This window comes from Podarcis gaigeae (genome assembly GCF_964106915.1).
Source record: "Podarcis gaigeae genome assembly, chromosome: 14".
Taxonomy (NCBI): domain Eukaryota; kingdom Metazoa; phylum Chordata; class Lepidosauria; order Squamata; family Lacertidae; genus Podarcis; species Podarcis gaigeae.
In genome coordinates, this window is record NC_139690.1 from 15,957,397 (window position 1) to 15,982,552 (window position 25,156).

Here is a 25,156-nt window from a genome sequence, read left to right on the forward strand (position 1 = left end):
TTTGCTCCATCAAAAGCCTCTCAGGGGGTGAACCTATGAGGGGCGGAGGAACAGGACTGAAAAACTGAAAGGGCAACATGAAGGCCATGTTGTTGACAACATTCTCAAAGTGGTGGATGTTGACAGGGTTCATTTTGTCCAAGGAAGCCGGGAGGCTTGCACTCCTCTGACTACAGCTTTCGATGAATGCCCTAATATCCATATTGGCTGCGATTGTGGGGATGACGATGGACTGCCCTTCTTTCTCCTGAATCGCCATTAACTCCACAATGGACTTGGTCTCACCAAAGCGCAGAAATTGCTGCAAAGTAGCCAGTTCTTCTTCACTGGTCATGATACTCCAGTGGTCCAGGACCTTTCCTGCAGCATCCTTAAAAAGACAACAGACAACACTGTATGTAAAAGAGGAACACACCAACATCAAATTCATATGGACGCTTCAGTGCAGGGGCAGCTAACATAGATATTGTTGGACTGTAACTCTCATAATCCTTGACCATTGGTCATACTGGCTGGAGCTGATGAAGGTTGTAACCCAACAGTATTTGAAAGCACAACATTGCCTACCTCTTCTTGAGATGCTTATGCTTAACTTGCAAAGCGGAAGGGCCATAGCTCAGTGGCAGATAATCTGCTTTGCATTCAGATTCAAGTCCCAGGTTCAATCCCCGGTGTCCCCAAGTGTGGCCAGAAAAGACCCATGCCTGAAACCCTCAAGAGCTGCTGCCAGTCAGTGTAGACAATATTGAACTAGACAGACCAACGTTCTGAATCAGCTCCCTATGTTCCTGTGTGCTAAAGTTGCTACTCTGCATGGCCTTCTCCACCTCCCAGTAGAAAAGGAGACAAGACAGACATGCTCCACTCACCCACTCCTTCTGATGTCCTGTCACTCGTCCCACGCACTCACTTGCAGTGCAACACACCTGGGATCCTGCTTGTCAGAACAGGTGAAAGATGCTCCATGCACCATGATAACCACAGAGGGAGCAGGCTAGGGGAACTGTGTTTGCCTTGTCGCTTGCTTCAATGAGAGTTTGGAAGGCTATATTTGGGGTCAGGATGGCAATAATAATAATAATAATACAGTCATACCTCGAGTTGAAGTAGCTTCAAGTTAAGCATTTTCGGGTTGCGCTCCGCAGCGACCCAGAAGTAACAGAGCGTGTTACTTCCAGGTTTTGCCACTCGCGCATGCGCAGACGCTAAAAATGACATCATGTGCATGCGCGGAAGCGGCAAATTGCGACCCGTGCACGCGCAGACGCGGGTTGCGTTCACTTCAGGATGCGAACGGGGCTCCGGAATGGATCCCGTTCGCATCCAGAGGTACCACTGTAGTAGTAATAATAATAATAATAATAATAATAATAATAATAATAATAATTTATTTATTTATACCCCACTCATCTGGCTGGGTATAAATAAAACATTAAACATTAAAAACTTCCCTAAACAGGGCTGCCTTCAGATGTCTTCTAAAAGTCAGATAGTTGTTTATTTCCTTGACATCTGGTGGGAGGGCGTTCCAGAGGGCACGCGCCACTACCGAGAAGGCCCTCTGCCTGGTTCCCTGTAACCTCACTTCTCGCAGGGAGGGAACTGCCAGAAGGCCCTTGGCACTGGACCTCAGGGTCCGGGCTGAATGATGGGGGTGGATACACTCCTTCAGGCATACTGGGCCGAGGCCATTTAGGGCTTTAAAGCTCAGCACCACCACTTCGAATTGTGCTCGGAAATGTACTGGGAGCCAATGTAGGTCTTTGAGGACTGGTGTTATATGGTCTTGGCGGCCGCTCCCAGTCACCAGTCTAGCTGCTGCATTCTGGGTTAGTTGTAGTTTCCAGGTCACCTTCATAGGTAGCCTCGGTGGCATTGCTTATTTATACTGTCTTTTTTTTTTTTTTTGGCAGGGGGCAGCTCAGACTAAATGGACACAAGGTGAGGGTTGTGTCTTAGGGTTAGCATTTGGCACATCTAGCTTAGTATTGTCCACAGTGACTGACAACGACCCTACAGAGTTTCAGGCAGGGGTCTATCCCACTCCTACATGGAGATACCCGGAAATGAACCTGAATCCGAGACCACCTGCGTGCAAAGTAGATGCTCTAACACTGAGTTATAGCCCTTCCTATAAAGTGACCAAGTGATGGCCAGAGTTGGAAGTGCAGGGTGGGGAGGCTGAGCAGGTCAGGATCCTGCTCAGGAATCTACAGCTGCCCATCACTATTCCAGGCAGTTTTCTGAGAGGTTAGTCTTCTTTGTCTAGCCAAATCCACACAATTGGCTAAGGCTGAGGCCAGCTTGTTTGGGCAATTCTGTGATATATATTATTCTTGGATTTCAATCACCCCAACATTTGTTCTTTCTAACACAGCACCGATGATTAGAAAGTATTTTGCAATCTCCCCAGAAAAAAATGAAGACGCGTACCGGCGAAACAACATGTACAAATGGAGAGAGAGAGATGGAGCAATCAGAAGAAGATTTAGCTCCACATTTAAGTCAAGTATTCTTCCACTGCAAGTTTAATAATCTTCCAAGCTACTAAGATCAGAGAACAAATGAACCTGCATCGATCCTTCGCCAGTGTTTACAGAGCACAGCTGTAATTACACTAGAGTGTTGCAAGTTCTTTCAAACTCCAGCCATACCTAACTTTTCCCAATATCTGTAATAAATATTTTATCACAGAACATGTATTTGATGGCCTACTGAGGGTTTTCACTGGGCACACAAGACTTCTCTAAGATGATGAAGAATGTATCATCATCAATTTTTCATGCAAAAAAGGTTCAAGGTAATTGAGCCCATATTTTTTAATCCCAACACTAAAAAGCAAAATTATCAAGTGCCATGAAATATTTATTCGTGCCATAACATAAATCATAATGCTACTTTACATTGAAACAAGAATACCAACAGAGAAGCAGTATTTGTGTAAACATAAGGAGCTAACTTCTGCCCCGGTGTAACGGTACTGATGATGCTGGAAAAGTTCAAAATGGCACAACTGAAATGGATAAATTGATGTTGAATGTCTGCGTTATAAGGGTGCTAGTGCAGCTTCAAGTTCTGACGCAACTGGGTGAGCTGCTGGGATGCCAACGGAACGTTCACAAACATTCAAGCTTCTCAGGAAACAAAGCTTGCAGAAAGCTTTTCTCAAAAATTATTTGTACTTCTCCAGATGTTGGGGTGCCCACAAACAAACACGCAGACCACTGGTTTCTCGGCCTCATTTCTTGTCACCCTCCTAGAGGGAGCGAAGACCTAGACATGTACCTGTAAGACGTATCCACGTATGTAGTCTTGAAGTGTCCAGTCCAGAGCATGGAGGATATGAATGACTTCTTCTTGCTTCAGGACACTGAAAAGCCGATCTAAGAGAATTTTGAGACGGACAGGAACTGCCTGAGTTCCATACAGCATGAGGCTGCTTATATCAAAGACCACATTAGACTGGACTATTTCCACTTGGCTTGTTGGGTATAGGTTAGGGATCCTTAGCTTACTTAAGGCTGAAAAGAAAAGGAAAACAAAAGGCGAGTGACTACTTATGCATAAATGGGTATGAAACAATTAGACAAAAAGAACACCATTGGGGTACAGTGGTACCTCGGGTTAAGTACTTAATTCGTTCCGGAGGTCCGTTCTTAACCTGAAACTGTTCTTAACCTGAAGCACCACTTTAGCTAATGGGGCCTCCTGCTGCTGCCGCGCCGCCGCGCCGCAGGAGCACGATTTCTCTTCTCATCCTGAAGCAAAGTTCTTAACCTGAAGCACTATTTCTGGGTTAGCGGAGTCTGTAACCCGAAGCGTATGTAACCTGAAGCGCATGTAACCCATGGTACCACTGTACTAGGGGTTTGAACTTGGAACCTATGTAATGAAAAGCGGGAACGCTTTCCACCACCCTCCCCTCCCAGCTACATTCAATGTGTGAGAGAGACAGGAATACAGCTCTAGTTCTGGTTTCACAGCATCATCTGCCAGAACAGTATTTTCCAATTATTTAAGCTTGGGGAGGGGTTGGGTGCAAATTTCTCGTTTGGCGCATGATCCCTTTGCTAGGTTGGCTAGGCTAGGGATCGCCCCATTTTTCCACCTGGAAGGCACCATGTTGACTGTAATAATCATCACCATATTTTTACCCTGCCCATTCGACTGGGTTGCCTCAGCCACTCTGGGGCAGCACATACAAAAAAACATACTAAAATATTAAACATCAAAAACTGCCCTATTCAGAGCTGCCTTCAGGTGTCTTCTAAAGGTTGTATAGTTGCTTATCTCCTTGACATATGATGGGAGGGCATTCTACAGGGTGGGTGCCAATACCAAGAAGGCCCTCTGCCTGGTTCCCTGTAAACTGTCCCCAGTTTAGCCCAAATCGTGTTCTGAACATTCAGAATTATGTAATCCTCTTTTAAAGCAAATTGCTATTAGTTATGTAGCAATTCATACTAGTTATGGATTGCACCAAAGAAGTGCTTTACTATCCCAAAGCTGAGCTGAGTATGACTCTATAGACAATTATTATAAGCAATTTCTGAGTTTTGTTATTAGTGACTTTGCAATGTCTCCGTTAGTAAACTGAAAACTGTACTTAAGACAGCTGGTGGCTACTTGGTAAGGAAAGGATTTATTACCATGTGCTACCCATCCATGCCGACACTGGTCACATTGTCGCTGGTTTATTTTCCCAGGTTTGAAGCACTGGCAGCTGCAGCTTACCAGAGTGCAACGGATGGCCTGAAAGAGCAGAAGCAGATTAAAAAGTTAAGGGGTGAGTAACATGTGCAACACGCTGGAGAGAGGAAAGGGGAAGGGGAATGGAACAAGCATATGCAAATATGTACAAAATGAAGAATTATGAATATGCATAGATAGGGCTGCCATATGTCCGGAATTTCCTAGACGTAGCTGGGATTCATTTGTGAAAAATAATGTCCAGGTAGAATTTTCAAAAGCTGGTTTAAATATCCGTAAAGTGTGTTTTTTTGTGCCAAAATTCCTAAAAAAGAGCTCCAAAACATCATTGGGGGGGGGAGAGGGAGATTTTTTTTTGGGGGGGGGAAGCTGAACAACCCCCAAAAAAGCTTCACAACTTTTGTGACTGAATTTTCACTTGTTGAAATATAGCAAGCCTAATAGAACACAATAAGGGAGGCGGGTGGCGCTGTGGGTTAAACCACAGAGCCTAGGACTTGCCGATCAGAAGGTCAGCGGTTCAAATCCCCACGATGGGGTGAGCTCCCATTGCTCGGTCCCTGCTCCTGCCAACCTAGCAGTTCGAAAGCACGTCAAAGTGCAAGTAGATAAATAGGTACCACTCCGGCGGGAAGGTAAACAGCATTTCCGTGCACTGCTCTGGTTCGCTAGAAGTGGCTTAGTCCTGCTGGCCACATGACCCGGAAGCTGTACGCCGGCTCCCTCAGCCAGTAAAGTGAGATGAGCGCCGCAACCCCAGAGTCGGCTACGACTGGACCTAAATGGTCAGGGGTCCCTTTACCTTTAATAGAATGCAATAGTTACACTGTGGGTCAATCTTTTTTATGGACTGTACTACTTCAGTCTAAGGATGGTTTCTCAAAGTTTGTCATTTTTCCAGTGTTAGATTCAGTGCTCCACATTCCCTCGTTTGTTTGAGGGTGCCTCTTTTTCTTTTTTTAAAGTTCTCATGAAAATGTGTCAGCATTTTAGTACAAATTTTCATAATATACACATGTTTGTATGCAGTTTTGCCAGGTACATACCTTTTTGCATTTCTCTGTACTATTTTTAAAAATAATACATGGATTTTCATGCACACTCTTCCCCCAGCACATGCATTTCTGTACACAACAAATGGTTGCAAAATTCAGAAATGTGCAAATTTCAACAGATTGCTGTGTTTCAGTTGGAATATTGTTCCAGAAAGCATGAATTTGGTGGGGTTGCTTTTAAATGCAAACTGAACTCAATTTCTCCCCTGGAGGTTATTCCATATATATATATATATATACCCACAGAAAGCTAGCACATCCGAGAGAACCATTCTCCTAGCTCAGCCTTCTCTGTCTAATATTTAGGGTCAAATGACAAATTATGCTAAATGTGTTTCTTTCCACCTCTCTCTCTTTAACTAAAAGCAGCCACAGGGATGGGGAGGGTGACCTAGATCAGCACAGCAGCATAAGGGGCGGGGGCAGATTTAACCCTTTCCTTATGCATCCACTTCCTGCTGAAAGATCCCAAAAAGCTGCCATTTCACCCCCAGCTTTGGGGGAGCATTTTCAAAACAGAAACACCCTGTGCTAGCGTCTTTGATCTGAATCTGTTCCTCCTTGCAGCTGCTGTTAGGTTGCTGTTTTTTTAAAAAGAGAGAGAGAGAGAAGGAGAACCCCAGTCACAAAATTCAAAGATATGTTTAGCATCACATGTAGTTTGACCCACATTTGCTACATGCCAATAACACATGCCAGAGACACATGAAGAAGGTTCTCAGGTGATGAGTGTAAGATCTGGATTGGTTCATATGAAAAATAAAAGTAGATTCCAGGTTTCAGCAATGGTATTAAAGGTGAATCTCAAAAAGTTTAAAGGCTATGGATGGATGAACACTTTGTAGGAGTGGTTCATTTAAAAAACATTAAGTAAATCAATAAGCGAACATTGCAAAAACTAAGAAATGTACCTGAGAAAAAGCAATCAGTTTCCTGTGAATTTACAACACATGCATCGCAACACACACTGAGAACTGAGCTCTGAGAGTCATTTTGCTTTAGATAGCCGGTTAGCCCAGCAGTTGGCATACTTCTGATAGAGCCGAAGAAAGTCATAAATTTTCTTTATAAGGTTCATCTAAGTGGGATGGGGGTGGGGAGAAAGTATGTTGTGTTGAGCCAAGGCCTCGTTGACTTCACGAGATGTCAACTATAACTGGAGTTCAATTATATTACCTCACTGCACTCCTTCAAGATGCTGTAAGGGGGGGTGGTTTTTGAAGGCAGTTGTCCAAACAGATACATCAAGATGCAATCTAATATTCTTTCAGATACCTTCACTTATTTCATGGGCTTTTACTTTCTTTCTCCATTCATCAAATTTCATCACTTCCTCACACTTTTTGTTTGATTTGTTAGGCTTGGGTTAGGCTGTATCCCTGTCTGCTGCCCTGTCTGCTTACAGGCACGAACCTCTATATAAGATTGCAAGAATGCTAAATACAACAAGGTATCCATTTGCTAGATCCTGGGCCAGATTACTGAATATTCAGCTGATGTTGTAGGATAGTTGTGTGGCTAAAGACTTCAGTGCCTAAGTAGGAAACCCCTGTTTTCTAACCATTCCCTCCTTGCTTTTTATAGTGTCTGGATTCTGTGTATTTGTTGATACATCTCTTATTTGCTATCATATTATATTCACTTTTGACCAGGGTGGATTTGATTTAAATCACAATTTAAATCTCTAGTCAGTAAGACTTGATTTAAATCATTTTTTTTACAGAAAGACTTATTCTTGCTGGTATAATCTTAATATTGACAACCAGATGAAGGTTTCATTTTTGGAGTAATAAATTTTCAGAGTAGTTTTTACAATTCTATCAAAAATTACTGATTTGGTTATACTATTAGAAATACATAGAGAGGTAATTATGAAATTATTGTGAGGTTTAAGAAGTTAACTGTTTATATTTGGACAACTTTTCTGCTGCACTTTATGGGAAGGAGAAAAATAATCATTTCCTTAATAACAATTTAAACAATTTATTTAACTAAAATAATAGCATTATAGCATATGTATCCATGTTTGTTAACTGACTGTGGTTTTTTTTAAAAAAAACAACAACAACTTAGACTGAGTTTTAGCACACATGAAAAACTTAAAACAAATCATTATTTCCCGATGAATAGCCTTTGGACGATAATGTAACTTAAACAGAAAACTATCTTTAGAAAGATTTTTCCTCCGAAAGCATTTTATTTTAAAAATCCAATTTAAATAAAAAAAATCTGATTTAAATAAAAAAAACCCCGAATTATAATTTTTCTTTTCTAAAAAATCATAGATTTTTATCCACCCTACTTTTGACTGGAAGCTACAACAGCAACAACAATAAATTCTTTTGGGAGTCTGCCTCTGGAAACTTTTGAAAACCCCTTTTAAAAAGCAGCAGCACTTACCAGATTGGTATGAATGGTGGCAATGGCAGCTGTCAGTCTTCCTCATCGCTGGAGGACGATGTGGAAACAATGACAAGGCAGGCAGACTGGTACTCCAAAGTGCTTGGCTGTGATTCAGAGGTACACCAGTACCCAGAACTGCTAGCCATTTCCCCCACTCATTTTCAGCCATTTTTTCAGTTTCCCCGCTCTCTTTTTTGGGGGCTGTTTTTGCCCTCTTTATGCCTTTTTGGAGATTAAACTGATGTATTTAATTTCCCCCCCTCACCTCGCATTTACACAGTTGTGCATGAGTTGAACACCTGGCAAGTGGAGAGATGTCTGTATTCCACTCCTTTCCCCCTCTTTTCTTGACCCTCCCACCCCAAACCCTCAGTATCTTGCCACTGAGCACGCTCAGTTCTCATTGGCCTCCCCCCCACCTCTAAGGGGAGGGGGCTCCTATTTCCTTCCCCTACTTCCGCATATATTGGGAATCCCTCCAGCAGGTCGATATTTCCATTTCGTTTCCTTAATAGGGGCATTTTGCTGCATCGCCATTATAACTTTACTGCGGAGTCGACCATCAGTATATACGATGCAATGCAAAGAAATAATGGCCAGGTGTCCCACCTCATAGAAAGCATTTCTCCATTTGAAGGACTGTCCCGTCTGACCAATTTAAACATAAATAACCATAAGTAGGAAGAGTGAGGGCACTGAAACTGCCCACCAACAGGAGTAGCTCCATCTGCTCCATCTGCACCACACATTTAAAGCAGTATCATTCCACTTTAAACAGTCATGGCTTCCCCTCATAATCCTGGGTTCTGTGATTTGTCAAAGGTGCTGAGGGCAGTTAAAAGACCCCTACTCCCTTCAAAGAGTGGCATTTCCAAGAGTGGTTTAATATCAATCCTTCTTCCCAGGGAATTCTGGGAACTGACATAACTTGCCACAACAATTGATTATTTTCTTTGTTTCTAATATTAACTTATGGCCTTTTATGGATGCTTCTTCCAAATGCTCAAATACCACTGGATATACTAACTCAGTAACCCTTACAACAGCCCTGTGAGGTAGTCAAGAATGAGTACAGTGGAACCTCGGGTTGCAGACATAATTTGTGATGGAGGCACGTCCGCAACTCGCAGCGTTTGCATCCTGAAGTGTGCCGGCGCGATTTGGCACTTCTGCGCATGCACAAGCAGCAAAACCCGGAAGTAACCCTTTCTGGTACTTCCAGGTTTCCCACGGTCCCCAACCCGAAAACACGTAACCTGAAGTGTCCATAACATGAGGTATGACTGTACCACCCCCACATTGGGAGCTTTTTTTTTTTGGCCAAAATTCACCAGAACTAAGTCCTGGCACCTCTCAGGTGAGCGCCATTGTCATTCTAAGAGAACGAGGGAGGCGTTCATGGTAAGTCCCGGCACCTCTTTTTCTAGAAAAATAGCACATTAGAGATGGGAGGCTTGGAAGAAGATTGGAAGAAATTTAAAGTTTATTTACAGAAACATTGTAAAATTAAGGAATGTTAGAAGGATGTCGGAATGAAGTTATGTGGTTTTAGCAGAAATTTTTATAAAAGATTAAGAACAAATAGATTGCTAATTGGTGAGAATGTAAAGTTACGTTATATAAAGATAAATTATTAGGATAAAAGCAAAGATGGAAAGGATTTGCTGAAATAGCTAATTGAACTAGAACACAAAAAAGGGAGGTGTGAGGAGGTCAAGGAAACAAGCAAATGAAAGATAAGTTATGGAAAGATTGATTTGTTCTTTTCCCCCCTCTTAATTGTTTTTATTTCTCTGTGTTTTTGCTCTTTTTTTCTTTTTTTTTCTTTTTAATTTTGTAATCTTTCAAAACCTTAATAAATATTATTTTTTAAAAAAGAGATGGGAGGCTTGAGGGACAAAGCATGCGCAATTGAAGCAACTGCATATTATTTCATTGTTCAGTCCTCCTTCCCTTTTGCTTTCCCTGTTTGTTTCCCCTGCGTATGTCTTTAGATTGTAAGCAAATTAGGGCATGGACCTGTCCTTTTGTAATCTTTAAAGTGCCACCACGCTCACTGGTGGCGCTATATAAATTAGGAAATTAGTAAGTTATAATGCCATCGGAAAAGTTTCTACCAAAGCTAAGGTTTGAATCAAAGGCTTCTTGGTTCACACCTCTACCTTTGGGATGAAAGCAGATACTTCTATACAGGCAAATGTCACTGTAAGTTTTGTTCTGGCCCACTTAATTTAAACAGAGACAGCTTTGTAGTCGGCATTCAGGGTGGCGATAAAGAGGTAGATCAGTCCCAGAGCAAAACTCGACCAACAGGACAGCTGGCAGATTTGTGGAAAGCAGACCGTTATCAGAACTCATCTGTCTCTGGATTAAGGTAGAAATTCTTTCCCAAGTGCAGTTTAGGTCATTAGAACATCTAAATGCCAAATTCTCTACTCTGTGTACATGATGGGAACGAGAGAGTGATTTATAGCTTCTGCTAATAGACTGGCGAGCATGGTACCAGCCGGCCTGTAAACAAGAGAGGGTGTTTTTCCTTTCCTTCCAGGAATCTAATTTCTTGGGTGCCATTATCCATTCAAAATATTTCCTCTGGCTGCTCCAAAATCTTCTTCCCTCCCCAAAATCCTTTTTCTTCTCACACCCTCTGTTTTAGAAAAATGTACCACCTCACTTGACACCCTTTTACGATGACAAAATTTCCCATTTTCCTTCATCTCCCCACAGTGAGATCCGTACTGAACTGGGTCTGGATCAGATCTGAGCTCAGTCATGCCCCTGGTCCCCTGAGATTAACCTTGGGATCTGCCTGCAAAACATCAAGAATGGCAGTATAAAATTAAATGGGTCTGTTTATTAGGCACTTGGCCTCTCTTAGCACATCTCGTGCATTTCCCTGTTGTTTACAACACATCCAGAAGGAGACCTGAAGCAATTTACAAGAACTTGCAAGATTCAAAAGATAGATAGATGACGTGCAGCAGAATTTCAGTGCCACGGAAAGATTTGGGACACAGTGATGATTGCCAGGGAAGGAGAGGGCAGGATTTGAAGTGAAGCAATAACTGCCCATTAAAAGGCAACCTGGGAGCCTGCTTTTATAACTCAGATCTTCCAAGCGTCCCTACTTTCCATGGACAGTCCTGGATTTACAGAAGCCATCCTGGTTTCTGATTTGATCTCGGAATGTCCCACTTTTCCTTAGGACATCCCTATGTTCATTAGAGAAATGTTGGAGGGTATGGAGTTTTCCGACCCCCGAGCCAAGGAGATAAGTAACTATACAACCTATAGAAGATATCTGAAGGCAGCCCTGTGTAGGGATTTTTAAAAAAATGTTTAATGTTTTATTATGTTTTGATATATGTTGGAAGTCACCCAGAATGGTTAGAGCAACCCAGTCAGATGTGTGGGGTCATCATCATCATCATCAGTGGTTTTTTCGGGGGGGGGGACGCAGGGGTACGCATACCCCTAAACATTTTGTGAATCTGATGACAGCTTCATTTCCTTTCCAGGTGATTTTCTTGAGTCAAAATGAGAGTACCCTTAAACATATTTTTTTAGAAAAAAGCAATGATAATAATATTAAACAGGGCATCTGTATTTTCATCAGAGAAATGTTGAAGGGCATGATAACTGGATTATTGTCTTGTTGCAACCTGCCTTGGGAACTTATGGTGAAGGGTGGGTAAGATATCTAATTAATTAATTAGGATGTGGCATAATGTCATATGATGGTAATTTCCTAACACTCTACCCATGATGTACTCTGAAACATGTTTTTAAACTCAAGGTCTAGATTAGAAGATGAAGCCAGTATACATTTGCAAAATGTAGGATATAATGCCCTGATCCAAATCTGTGTGTACACTTTTCTGTATGCCAGGATTTCTCCGTTTTAAAATGAAAGGAAGGCAGATATTCATTGCCATTGAAATGAATGGAGAAGTCCTGTTGAGCATGGAAAAGCCATGTGTTGTTAGCTTACAGGTTAGTGAGAGTTATACCTTCAAAGGGTGGGGTAGAAGAAAAGAAGCATACAAATTTCTTTGGGGCTACTGTGTTTCTAAAGATAAACTTAAAAATATATATATTAAGGTTGACATTTTGTTTGCCAATACTTTGCACATACTTTGTACATGTCAGCTCCCAAGTATGACCCATTGAGTTCAATTATACTGAATTAGGCTTAAGTCTATTTATTGCTACTATTTAGGGCTATAGGAAGCTGCCTCATGTAGAGTCACCTCATTGGTCCATCTAACTCAGTACAGTCTAACTCAGCCTTTGCTAACCTGGCCAGGTGCCCCAGAAGTTTGGGGCTCAGCCCCAGCCATCAGCAGGTTGATGAAGGCTGGCCTAGTCTGACCAACAGCAGGTCTTAGGAGTTTCAGAAGTCATTCCCAGCCCATTCCCAGCCCCACAGAGTCTCCTTCTTGGAGATGTCAGGGGCAACAGAAAGGATCCAGCAGAAACGAAGTCAGTGCTCTCCCACTGAACTTCAGTCCTTCCCCAAAATTAAAATATGGAAAAAGAGAGCTGTCTCTGTTTAAATCAAGCGGGCCACTCTCATGCACATTATCTCAAGTGGACGCAGGAAGCTGCCATTTTGGCAGACCATTGCTCCATCCAGTATTGTCTACTCCAGGGGGGAGGCACTGTGATGCCCTCCAGATGCTGTTGAACTCCAATTCCCATTAGCCACAGCCAATTTGGCAAACGATCAGGGATGATGGGACTTGTAGTTCAGGAACATCTGGAGGGCACCACACTGGCTATCTGGTCTACCCTGATTGGCTGTGGCTGGTTTCGGACAGAATGTCTTTCCTAGCCATGCCTGGAGATGCTAGAATCGAACCTGGGACTTTCTGCATGCAATGCAGATGTTCTGCCCCTGAGCAATGACCCTTCTCTGGGCTTCCCTGGAACCTTTGTGCCTCCAGATGTTGCTGAACTACAACTCCCATCCTCCCTGTGCATTGACCATGCTGGCTGGGGTTGATGGAAGTTGGAGCCCAACAACTTCTGAAGAATCACAGGCTCACCTTCGCTCCTCTTTCTGAAGGGCTGTATCGTGCAAGTTGATTTCAAAAGTAAAGAACCTTAAGAAAAGAGAGTGACGTTGAAGGAGAATGGAAAGTTACTCATCAAAAGCCAGCGGCAGTCAGACTGCGCATCATCCCTTGGTCACTGTGTTCTCCATTATAGTGAGATGTTTCGTATTTCTGTGTAAATCATAGTAACTGTTACTAAAGGTGCACCTATACTTAAAAATTAGCAAGTGCAAGTTGTATGCAAATGAGTGGCCTCTTTAGTCCTCTTTTTTGTGATCTGCAAGTAGTCATCCTGTAGCTCATTCTTGCCTGATACAACTCTATCACACACTTTTACTGGTTCCATATTTTCAGTTTTTCCTTTAACTAGTTCAAAATCAGCTTGCTTGACTCTAGAATGTATTCAACCTCAAACCTTTTCCAGCAGAAAAACATCTCAGTTGCCATCACTTACTTCAGTATGCCATGGACCTATTTAGCCTAGCATGTAAAAAAGTAAATAGAGATTTCTTCCCTACCACAACTAGCTCAGAATAGCTAAGTTTAAAAGTTTTCTCCACTTCCCAATTTATTTATTTTTTTAAAACTCTCCTAAGATGGAGATTTTATTTGAATGGTCAACTCCTTAAGGCCAAGGCTAAAAGCTGTTCCCCTTCCCAAAGTTTCTAGTCATTGGAAAGGAATGCTGCCTGCTTGAAAATTAACACGATGGCATTGCATCATTAGAGGCAATTATTAAAAATCTGTTGTGCTCATCCTCAGGAGAATATGTGTGTGTTTTTTTCTGTTTTACATTGTGCAATGTAAACTGCAAAAAATATATTGCGTAAGTCTCTAACGTTGTTGATGATATCTTGTGCATATACTCTGTGCGGTTGAGTTTAAAATGTATGGAGTTGCATAAGATATAGTTGCATGGTCCAGTTCAGCTGTAGGTTTTCTTTTTGCCCGAGAGCTAAGGTCACATCTGCACTCCTATACCTCTTTAACAGTCATGGCTCTCTCAGGGAAATGTAGTTTGCTAAAGGTGCTGGGAATTGTAGCTCTGTGAGGGGTCTATTAACAACTCTAAGCACCCTTAGCAAAGTACAGTCCCCTGGATTCTTTGGAGGGGGGAGCCATATCTGTTTAAAGTTGTATAAGAGTACTTGATGGGTAAACTATGGATGTGACCTAAATCAGCTGAAACCACAGAAGATCTTGTCCTCCTGCAAGATCTGAAGCTGCGTTTTAAGATGAGGTTTCTGATGCTAATACAATACCTACACATTGGCCAGAATGCTCAATTGCACTACAAATTTCTCTCTCTCTCTCTCTTCACTTAAATAGAGCAAATACAGTCCAGAGGGAAAATAAATATTCATAACACTTTACTAAGTAAACTGAACAAAAACCGTGTAAAGTCTGTGGAGAAAACAACAGAGAGGTTTTGTCTTTGTTACTTGCACATAGCAGGAAGACATTGACCTAAACATACAGAGTTAAACACCCTCAGAACTATGCAGCCAGTTGGACCATGTGCTTCCTTAGTGATGATCACACCGTTGTGTTTGGTTACTAAAGGCTATTTCCACCACCATTGCTGCTCTTCATTGACTGACTCACTAAGAAAAGAATTAACCCTTAAGCTACACATGGAATGATCTCTGTTGTACTTCCAACATCACTTTCTGTCCATGAGGCTCGAAAGCAATTTAAGCATCATGTACAAAAGCACTATAAGCCTTAGGGATGATGCGCCACTAACAATCAAATCCTAAATCTCTAAGGGCTATAGCATGCATGGTTTTCTTTGCATTATATATCAGTGTATACATTACATAGGAAGTCCAAATTTTAGTCAGTGCTGACGCTCACCTTTTGGAAATCCGAGATCAAATTCATGAGCGCTCAAAAACAGATAATTATTCCCACACTTTTTGGACATAGGCTGCATTCAAATGGCAGTTTATTCCATTTTCCTGACGCTTCCCCACTCTTAATTTCTGCATTCTGTTTGAGCTTTCACATGACATTGAATGCTAGCCCCAGAAATACAGCCCAAGTGTAACACTAATTTTCATGTTATTTGCTTCTAGAAAAAATCTGTTTGCTAATAACGTGGCAATGAGTGCTAAACTTGAGCTACATTCTGCTGTCTTTCTGGAACTGGCTTTTATGCCATGTGAAAGCTCAAATAGAAGGCAGAAATTACTGTATTTTCCCCTGTATAAGACTATATTGTTTCCTAAATTTTTGAAGTTTAAAAAAGGGGTCATCTTATACACGGATAGTGCATAGTGTGTTTTCTTAATTTTGAATCCCCCAAAATAGGGGGCGTCTTATACACGGAAAAATAGGGTAACAATCGAGGGAATGCCTGGAAATGGAAAAAATGCCATATGAATGCAACCATATACACATGAATATTGGACCATGATTTAGGGCAAGTGCGAGGACCCTTTGTCCCTCCAGGTGCTGTTGGACTATAACTCCCATTAGGTCCAATGGCCAGAGATAATGGAACTTATAGTTCAGCAACACCTGGAGGACCAAAGGTTCCCCATACCTGCTTTAAGGGAGAGAGAGTAGGTCAGCGGTAGAACAACTGCTTTGCATGCAGAAGGTCCCAGGATTGAACTCTCACATCTCCAGGTGGGTTGGCAATGTCCCCTGTCTAAAACCCTGGGCAGTCGCCGTCAGTCAATGAGAACCAAAGGGAGCTGATATTGCTGGACTACAGCTCCCATCATCCCTGATGCAGGCCGGGGATGATGGGAGTTGGAGTTCCACATCTGGATGGTACCACAGGAAATGAGCCATTGCTAATCTGATGACTGATTGAAATGCTTTTTATAGCATAGTATTGGAGACATGCAAACTGACCATCCAAAAGTCACAAACTTTTGGGTCCACCCAGGAGAAAAAAAGCAGGAAGGGAATGCTTTTGCTGACTAATGGCCACCAACCTAGACAGCATCTTAAAAAGCAGAGACATCACCTTGCCCACAAAGGTCCGTATAGTTAAAGCTATGGTTTTCCCCGTAGTGATGTATGGAAGTGAGAGCTGGACCATCAAGAAGGCTGATTGCCGAAGAATTGATGCTTTTGAATTATGGTGCTGGAGGAGACTCTTGAGAGTCCCATGGACTGCAAGAAGATCAAACCTCTCCATTCTGAAGGAAATCAGCCCTGAGTGCTCACTGGAAGGACAGATCCTGAAGCAGAGGCTCCTATACTTTGGCCACCTCATGAGAAGAGAAGACTCCCTGGAAAAGACCCTGATGTTGGGAAAGATGGAGGGCACTAGGAAAAGGGGACGACAGAGGACGAGATGGTTGGATAGTGTTCTCGAAGCTACCAGCATGAGTTTGACCAAACTGCGGGAGGCAGTGGAAGACAGGAGGGCCTGGCGTGCTCTGGTCCATGGGGTCACAAAGAGTCGGACATGAATAAACGACTAAACAACAACAACAACAACAAGATGTACAGATGACAACCACATTGGGCAGCCTGAAGTTTCTGGAGAGTTTTCTTTGGCTGTGGAAAGCTGGAATGACTCGCCAGAGTGTACAATTGGAGTATGACACCCATTGGCGCCCGGGCATCTTAGACACAGTCCCTTGGTCCCTGCCAAGGCAACCTTACACTACTACTGTAATTTTATTTTCATGAGGGTTGTTGGCTTTGAGGGCTTTTTGTCTTGTTTAGCAGGGGTCACCTATTGTCTGAAGGGTGCACTATATGATTTATTTATTTTTGGCCTGTCTTTTATTTTGGGGGTGGGTGGGTGGTATATATGTTTTGGTTTATTTTTAGGGGGTTCTGAGCACCACCAGCTTTACTTCTGTGCACTGGGTATTTTGCGGTGTCTGTGACAGTTTCCAAGATCTCCAAACAGGCCCCCAGGTACCAAAAGGTTGTGATGCCCCCCTGGAAAGGAACATTTCTTATAACGAACTGAAAGGAGGAACACAGTTGCTCGTTTGTTGCTCAGCTGTCCCAAGGCAGTCACACAATTTGCCTTTGCTGGGCAGTGGTAGTTTTGGATGTGGGACTTAATGGTTCTCCCGAGGGGCGGTGCTCTTTTGGTGGCAAAGTGCATTACTTCACTTGCTTCAAATTGTGGTGGGAAATTGTGACGCTTTGTGGCCCTCCCCTCCTTATTCTGCTGAGTGGGGCCCTGGGCTGCCTGCCTTAAAGGCCTACACCAGGCATAGGCAAACTCCGGCCCTCCAGATGTTTGGGACTACAATTCCCACCATCCCTGACCACTGGTCCTGTTAGCTAGGTGGGAATTGTAGTCCCAAACATCTGGAGGGCCGGAGTTTGCCTATGCCTGGCCTGCACTAATGGTGCCACTGCTATTGTTCAGAGTTGGAAGGGACCCCAAGTGTCATCTGGTCTCACCCCCTGCAATGCAAGCATCTTTTGCCCAATGTGGGACTTGAACCCACAACCTTGAGACTCATTCCTTTAGCCAGGTATTCTGCTTCTAATGGTGGCAAGTGAAATTACTCTGTAAGTAAGGAAGGCATGAAGGGGGTGATTCAGTCCCTGTTGGTTGTCCACAGTATCTGGTAGTCCAGGTTACATACTACCTCTGAATACAGAAGCTACATTCACTGTGCAACCATTAGAAGACATCTGAAGGTAGCCCTGTGTAGGGAAGGTTTTTTTTTTTTAAAAAAAGTTTAATGTTTTATTATGTTTTTATATATGTTGGAAGCTGCCCAGAGTGGCTGGGGCAACTCAGTCAGATGGGCAGAATATAACGATGACGATGGAATAGGACATCTCGGTTTCCATCAGAGAAACGTTGGAGGATATGTTGTTGCTACCCAGCATTGATAGACCAATCCTCCCATTATCGCTTGATGTGACCACTATGGAACATCATATTGGGAACCTTGGGGAAGGATGTAGTAATAGTAGTAGTAGTAGTAGTAGTAAGGTAAAGGTAAAGGGACCCCTGACCATTAGGTCCAGTTGTGGCCGACTCTGGGGTTGCGGCGCTCATCTCGCTTTATTGGCCGAGGGAGCCAGCATACAGCTTCCGAGTCATGTGCCGAGGATGACTAAGCCGCTTCTGGCGAACCAGAGCAGCGCGTGGAAACGCCATTTACCATCCCGCCGGAGCGGTACCTATTTATCTACTTGCACTTTGACGTGCTTTCGAACTGCTAGATTGGCAGGAGCAGGGACCGAGCAACGGGAGCTCACCTCGTCGTGGAGATTCGAACTGCCGACCTTCTTATCAGCAAGCCCTAGGCTCTGTGGTTTAACCCACAGCGCTACCCGCGTCCCAGTAGTAGTAGTAGTAGTAGTAGTAGTAGTAGTAGTAATTACAATATTTTGCGAATGGGCCATAGCTTAATGGTAGAATATCTGTTTGGAATGCAGGCGGTCCGGGTTCAATTCCCGGCAACTTCGGGTAGGGATGGGAGGGGCTCCCTGCCTGAAATCCTGGAGAGTAGCTGCCAATCAGTGCAGACAATACAGAGTTAGATGGACAAAGGCAAGATCCATTCATTTCCCCCACCCTACCCACAACTTTCTTCTTTACGATTAAGGCAGATTCGCAAGTTCCTACGGGGTTTTTTTTAATCTGCCAGCTCACTCCATTCTAAAATATATGGCATCAGTTAAGAAATAAATCGCACCAGCGAACTATAAATGAGAAAGGAAGCTGAATTTGGGAGAAGTGGCGCTACCTGTATCCTAGTACAGTGGTACCTCGGGTTACATACGCTTCAGGTTACAGACTCCGCTAACCCAGAAATAGTACCTCGGGTTAAGAACTTGGCTTCAGGATAAGAACAGAAATCATGCGGTGGCGGCGCGGCAGCAGCAGGAGGCCCCATTAGCTAAAGTGGTGCTTCAGGTTAAGAACAGTTTCAGGTTAAGAACGGACCTCCGGAACAAATTAAGTACTTAACCTGAGGTACCACTGTACATAATGGATTTGAAGTTAAATGGACACAGTCTCGGAAGAGTCCACCGAGGCAACGCAGCGATGGCGAGGCATGCCTCTTCCCAAACTAATTAAATGGATTGCCTCTGCTCCTCAAGAGCCAAAGAGGGAGAGCAGCCCACACGGCCTGTCGCTATCCCTAAAAATCAACATCCAGTTACTGAAGACGGGATGCATCTCTGGCAATTTGTGCGTTACAATGGGTAGCCACAGCTGCCTACTTTGCAAAAAGAGAGATCCCAGGACATTTGCTCTGTTGGAGTGTCTGTGTGTAAACAGCAGCAACCTGCACTATAATTTTTTCCTTTTCTTTTTTTTTTAAAAAAAGCAAGTTAATGGATAGCAAGATACACTCATTTTCCGCACCCCACCCACAATTTTCGTCTTTACAATTAAATACGATTAGCTGGCATTCCCTTTAACCGTCAGAGGCGCACAGTGGCAGATCTGTAGCCACAAAAGAGGCACAGTAAATGAGAAGAACATGTTGCTACACTGCATTTGAGAAAGTTTGGCTCCGAGCTATGCACTGATTAATATCAGATCTCCTCCTTTACTCGCCTCTTGACAATCTTGTCACATCTGGCTGACAAATCCTTACAAGCTTATCCAAACCAAGGCAGCCCCAGTCATGCTTGGGGTCTAGCTGGAAGGAAGCGGCAACACCAGCCGCGCACTGATGTGCCATCAGTGAAACTAATGAACCTGACTTCAGTTGCAGGCTCCCGGAACAGTAAAAAGGAGCACAACATGCCTCAAGGTTTTGCAACACAGCGCAGAGTTAGCTCACCAGAAGATAAGACAAACAATCACCTCCCAAGGTTCAAGGAGCCAAAGAACTGCATGATCAAAAAAAGAGAGAGAGAGAGAGAGATTGCTAACACACTTTAGCAGCAAGCTCAACCTAAAAAAACAGTGGTACAGTTTATAAATCCTGCTCCCCACTTCCACTTTTCAAAAATAACAATTAATGTTCATATTTTACCAGCCTTCCATACCTAACTTGGGTGCTGTTAAGCAGAAACGTATTTTCTCTGTCTCCATAACTAGAAAGCAATTGTTTTCCCAAGAATCCAAAGTTATCGAGTGTGGAACACATCTGTATAAAATTGCTCCCCCCCCCTTTCTTTCTCACAAACATTTTCAATTGATGGGTAATCGTTTTTATTTTAAAGCAAATGTTTTTTTAAAAGGTAAGGAATGGGATGGTGGCAAGAGGCTTGGTGTGTTCACTGAGCAGGAAGGTAAAATTAAATATTTCTCTCGCTATGCCAGCAAGACAGCACAAGAGTCTGTTTTGACAGTTTTGTGACGGTGCTTTTTTACGGAATGAAATGACAAAGGACAGAAAACCCCAAAAGATACATCGGTGTTTGCCAGTCTGGGATGTAATGATTTAGTCTTCTAGTTCTTGTATTTTAAAAGCACAAACAACAACTTTGTGACAAGGGACTCCCCCCCTCCCCAATGCCTATTTTGCAAGACATGTTATGGTCAGCAATGAACTATATATACGAAAGGTACACACCGCTGCTGGTCTGATTCCCAAAGAAACTTCCTTTGCAAAATTGCAGTGTCTGGTCTCCTGTGCAATTTTTTTTTACATCACAATAATGATAATGTATTTGCTTAGAGCACTTGACTCAGAACACACTGAAGTCACAAATCATGACTTTTATAGCTCTTAATGTACAACCAGGACCTGTACGATTAAACATTGTCAGGTCGTCATGATTTACAGATCCTGATGCTTCAACGGGGGAAAGATTAATTGGCGGTCCGATTCTGCTTTATCACAATGATTTTCCAATAACTTATAGGCAAAGGAAGGCAAGCTCATCGTTTAGGATACATTTTGTCCAGAAGGCCAGCGTTTTGTAAGTAAGGTTTGCTGTGCAAAGCACACTTACTTTGAATCAGTTTAAAAAGAAAAGGAAAAAAAAGATGAAATAAATCAATGGGGTTATTTCTGTGCAAACCTGCTTAGGCTCAGTCTGTTAAGCAAACAGATAATTCCAAAACACAAGGTAGCAGTCAAATAAGAAATCGAGCACCTTGAAATCTTATTGTTTGCTATCCCAGGATAATGAAGCAATTACAGCAAATAGCATTATTTCTCTAGCACAAGAGCTTGCAAGCGGGGAAGGGGGAGGTGGGAGGGAAGACAACCCAAATCCATGCACAAACTACAAAAGAACTTTCCTTACCTCCGACATTCTTACGGAGCATGTGTTTTGAGAGCTATAAAACACTTTCCCATCCCCTCTGCTGTGAGTTGTACAAAGAAGAACCAGGAAACATTCCTGTCTGTACAAGTAAGGGAGGCAGAATCATCACACGCCTTGGTCTTTTTTACCCTTGTCTGAAGCAGAGAGCACCTCCACGCCTGATGTGCGCTTACAGTGAGCACAGGGGAGTGAAATCAGATCCCTCCTCCAGAAACCTCCAGTCCTAAGTTGTGACTGCCTCTCTCTCTCACCTCTACAGGATGCTCCCACCTCAGCGCTCCGGAGGGGAGTGTTTCGGCATGCCCCTCCAGTCACAGGGCAGACCCCTCACAGCTGGCTGGGAGAGGGCATGACACTCATCTTTCACAGAGACTTGATCAAAAGGAGTCAGGGCGACCCCAGGCTCTCCTAATGCAGCACGGAGAGAGTCTCTCTACCTCTGCTCTTACTGCCTAACTAAGACATTAAATCAATGCAGCTAACCTAAGGCCTATATTATTATGGTTTGCTCCTGCCCAAGAATGTGAACAACTTTCTGCAAGTAAAGCTTAGTGTGGTGTTTTTGCTTTTTTTAATGCGGGGGGCAACACTTCCCAGCTTTTTCTATTTTTTAGTACAGTGGTACCTCAGGTTAAGTACTGTGGTACCTCAGGTTGAGTACAGTGGTACCTCAGGTTACATACACTTCAGGTTACATACGGTTCAGGTTACAGACTCCGCTAACCCAGAAATAGTGCTTCAGATTAAAAACTTTGCTTCAGGATGAGAACAGAAATTGTTCAGGTTAAGAACAGACCTCCGGAACGAATTAAGTACTTAACCCGAGGTACCACTGTACTTAATTTGTTCCGGAGGTCTGTTCTTAACCTGAAACTGTTCTTAACCTGAAGCACCACTTTAGCTAATGGGGCCTCCCGCTGCCGCCGCGCCGCCGGAGCACGATTTCTGTTCTCATCCTGAGGTAAAGTTCTTAACCCGAGGTACTATTTCTGGGTTAGTGGAGTCTGCAACCCGAAGCGTACGTAACCTGAAGCGTATGTAACCTGAGGTACCACTGTACATGCAAAAGGTGATTTATTGAGTTGCATCACAATGCTTTAAAAATGGTTAAATAAAGTGAGAAAATATATTTTTTTTTATAAAAAAGGAAAAGTTTTTTTAAAAAATGAGGAGGGGGAAGCAAGTAAGAGGGGCACATCAAAACGAGACTTTGATCAGATATACTAATCGATGCGTGCTGTGAATACCAACATATCATATGTAGAGGGCAATTATCACTTCCTAGTATGCAGAGCCAGCATTTGGTTGCAAAGCTGGAACCCTACCAATTAATCTTGGGAGCCCACATATAAGAGCTGATAAACATAGTGGAACACTATACCTTACACTTGCTGAGTTAAACCATCGGTCCAGCTAGCTCAGTATTGCCTACACAGGCTGGCAGCAGCTCTCTAGGGTTTCAGACAGAGGACATTCCCAGTCCTACCTGGATATGCCTACGACTAAACCAGGGACCTTCTGCATGTAAGGCAGAATGAGTTCCTGTGTACTCATCGCTAAGAATTGGAAAACAAAAGATCTACCCACACTGGAAGAGTGGCAGATGCAGCTGATGGACTATATGCAACTGGCGGAGATGACTGGCAGAATCCGAGACCTGGGAGAAGAAAGGATTGAAGAAGATTGGAAGAAATTTAAGATTTATTTACAAAAATATTGTAATTTGGTTGAATGTTAAGAAGGATGCTTGATCATAAATAATTGGCCACCACTAAACTAGATTGGAATTTGATGATAAGTGAGATTAAGGAAAACATAAACCTTTCGGAGAATTGCTAGACTATACTTAAATGAGTGGATATAAGATTGAAAACAAGATGATAATTTGCTTGAAAAAAACTTTTTAACGATGTAAGTGGGAGCAGGAGACGTGAGGAAGTCCAAACAAGTTATGAAATTTTGTTATGATATAAGTAATGTTGTTTATTATCTATGTATTTCTTTTATAAAAAAAATCTTAATAAATATTTATAAAAAAAAGAATGAGTTCCTGTGTCCCAGTGGAAAGCTGCAGTTCCTTTTTCTTGTCTCCCTCGAGAAGGCAGCTGAGCTCAGGAAGTAAATAACTCATTCCAGTGGCAGGCACCTCTCTTAGCAAATGTAGGCGCTTTCCAATATTCATTCTCATTCTCTCTCTCTCTCTCTCTCTCTCTCTCTCTCTCTCTCCCCCTCCCTCTTCTAACACGTTTTATTATGTGTTATATTGCACTCTAACATGACCTAGAACCTGGAACCTGGGGGTAATAAGGTCATGCAAATGAAGGGGTGGAGCTATGCAGATTGGGGCAGGTTTGTTTATTGGTGTTTCCCATTTAATTATCTAAGGCAAAAAACAACAGGCTGCAACCAGCAAGTTGGCAGGGAGGAAACTCACTGCCATTTATTCATATGCGCTTGAGCACAACTTTGCTACCTTTCACAATGGCCATGCTCACATGTAATGCCAAACCGTGGTTTGGAGAAACAGGCCTAAGCAAGGATGAGTTTCAGCAAGCCTGAGGATCACCCGCTTCCCTTCCGGTATGCCCAGAATAAATATTTCACCAGGGCTTGGTTTCTGGACGATGGTTTGTTGTGTCATCCAAACTATGAGTAGTGGTTTAAAACAAACTCTGGTTAGTTTAAAGCACACCAAGTTCAACAATCAGGTACAGTGGTACCTTGGTTCTCAAATGCCTTGGTAGCCAAACAACTTGGAACCCAAACACTGCAAACCCGGAAGTAAGTGTTCTGGTTTGCAAACTTTTTTTGGAAGCCGAACGTGCTCCATTTTAAAGGTTGTGCTTCCGATTTGAGTGCCACACTTCCGTTTTGAGTGTTATGCTGAGGTCTGTCTGTTTTTTATATTTATTTTGCATTTTTGTTTTTGCGGCTCTTTTTGTGTGACTGTGGGGAACCCAGTTCAGCTACTGATTATTGATTGTGTGACTGCAGTACATTGCTTTCATTTTATTGCTTTCATTTTATTGCTTTCATTTTATGGGTCAACAGTCTCGTTAGATAGTAAAATTCATGTTAAATGGGTGTTTCAGGGTTGTTTTTAAAAGTCTGGAACGGATTAATCCATTTTGCATTACTTTCTATGGGAAAGCACGCCTTGGTTTCAGAACGCTTTGGTTTTGGAACGGACTTCCGGAACGGTTTAAGTTTGAGAACCAAGGTACCACTGTATAGTATCCAACTAAGCTGCACTCAGAGTAGACCCACTGAAATTAATGAAGCTGAGTTCCTCATGTCTAGTAAATTTCAACGGAACCCAGCACTGGGTGTTGAAATTTTGTGCCCCTGAACAATTCTGCACCCGGGGCAACCGACCCTGTGGACCTTCCTCACATCACTATGCTACTGGCTAGGCAGGGAGGCTGAGCAGCCTAAAGGAAGACCCACACGCCCCCAGTATCTTTGGGGCTTCCCCCTGCCTCACTGACGTCCTCATAGGGCTCCAGGGAGGGGCTCCACACGAGCCATGAGGACCTTCCAGCTCTCCCCCACCATTATCTATCTATCTATCATCTATCTATCTATCTATCTATCTATATCTATCTATCTATCTATCATCTATCTATCTATCTATCTATATATCTATCTAATAGATTAGATAGATAGATAGATAGATAGATAGATAGATAGATAGATGATAGATAGATCTATCTATATCTTTCTATCTATCTATCTATCATCTATCTATAT

General features: G+C 42.9%; 1 protein-coding gene across 2 annotated transcripts in view; it reads right to left on the reverse strand.

Moving 5' to 3' along the window:
• The window catches only part of BNC1 (basonuclin zinc finger protein 1), a 32,482-nt gene extending 10,671 nt beyond the window's left edge, over positions 1-21,811 (reverse strand). The window contains exons 1-4 of one of the 2 annotated variants that reach the window (XM_083712561.1): positions 21,658-21,811; positions 4,650-4,752; positions 3,286-3,521; positions 1-370 (exon numbers count right to left, since the gene is read on the reverse strand). The exon at positions 1-370 is cut by the window's left edge and continues 1,537 nt beyond it. In XM_083712561.1, coding sequence (XP_083568687.1) covers positions 1-370; positions 3,286-3,432 — 517 coding nt within the window. In that variant the 5' untranslated portion in view covers positions 3,433-3,521; positions 4,650-4,752; positions 21,658-21,811. Of the gene's footprint in view, positions 371-3,285; positions 3,522-4,649; positions 4,753-21,385; positions 21,631-21,657 lie in introns of those variants that run through there. The other variant, XM_083712560.1, reaches the window with a different exon arrangement.
• Between the last annotated feature and the right edge of the window lie 3,345 nt (positions 21,812-25,156).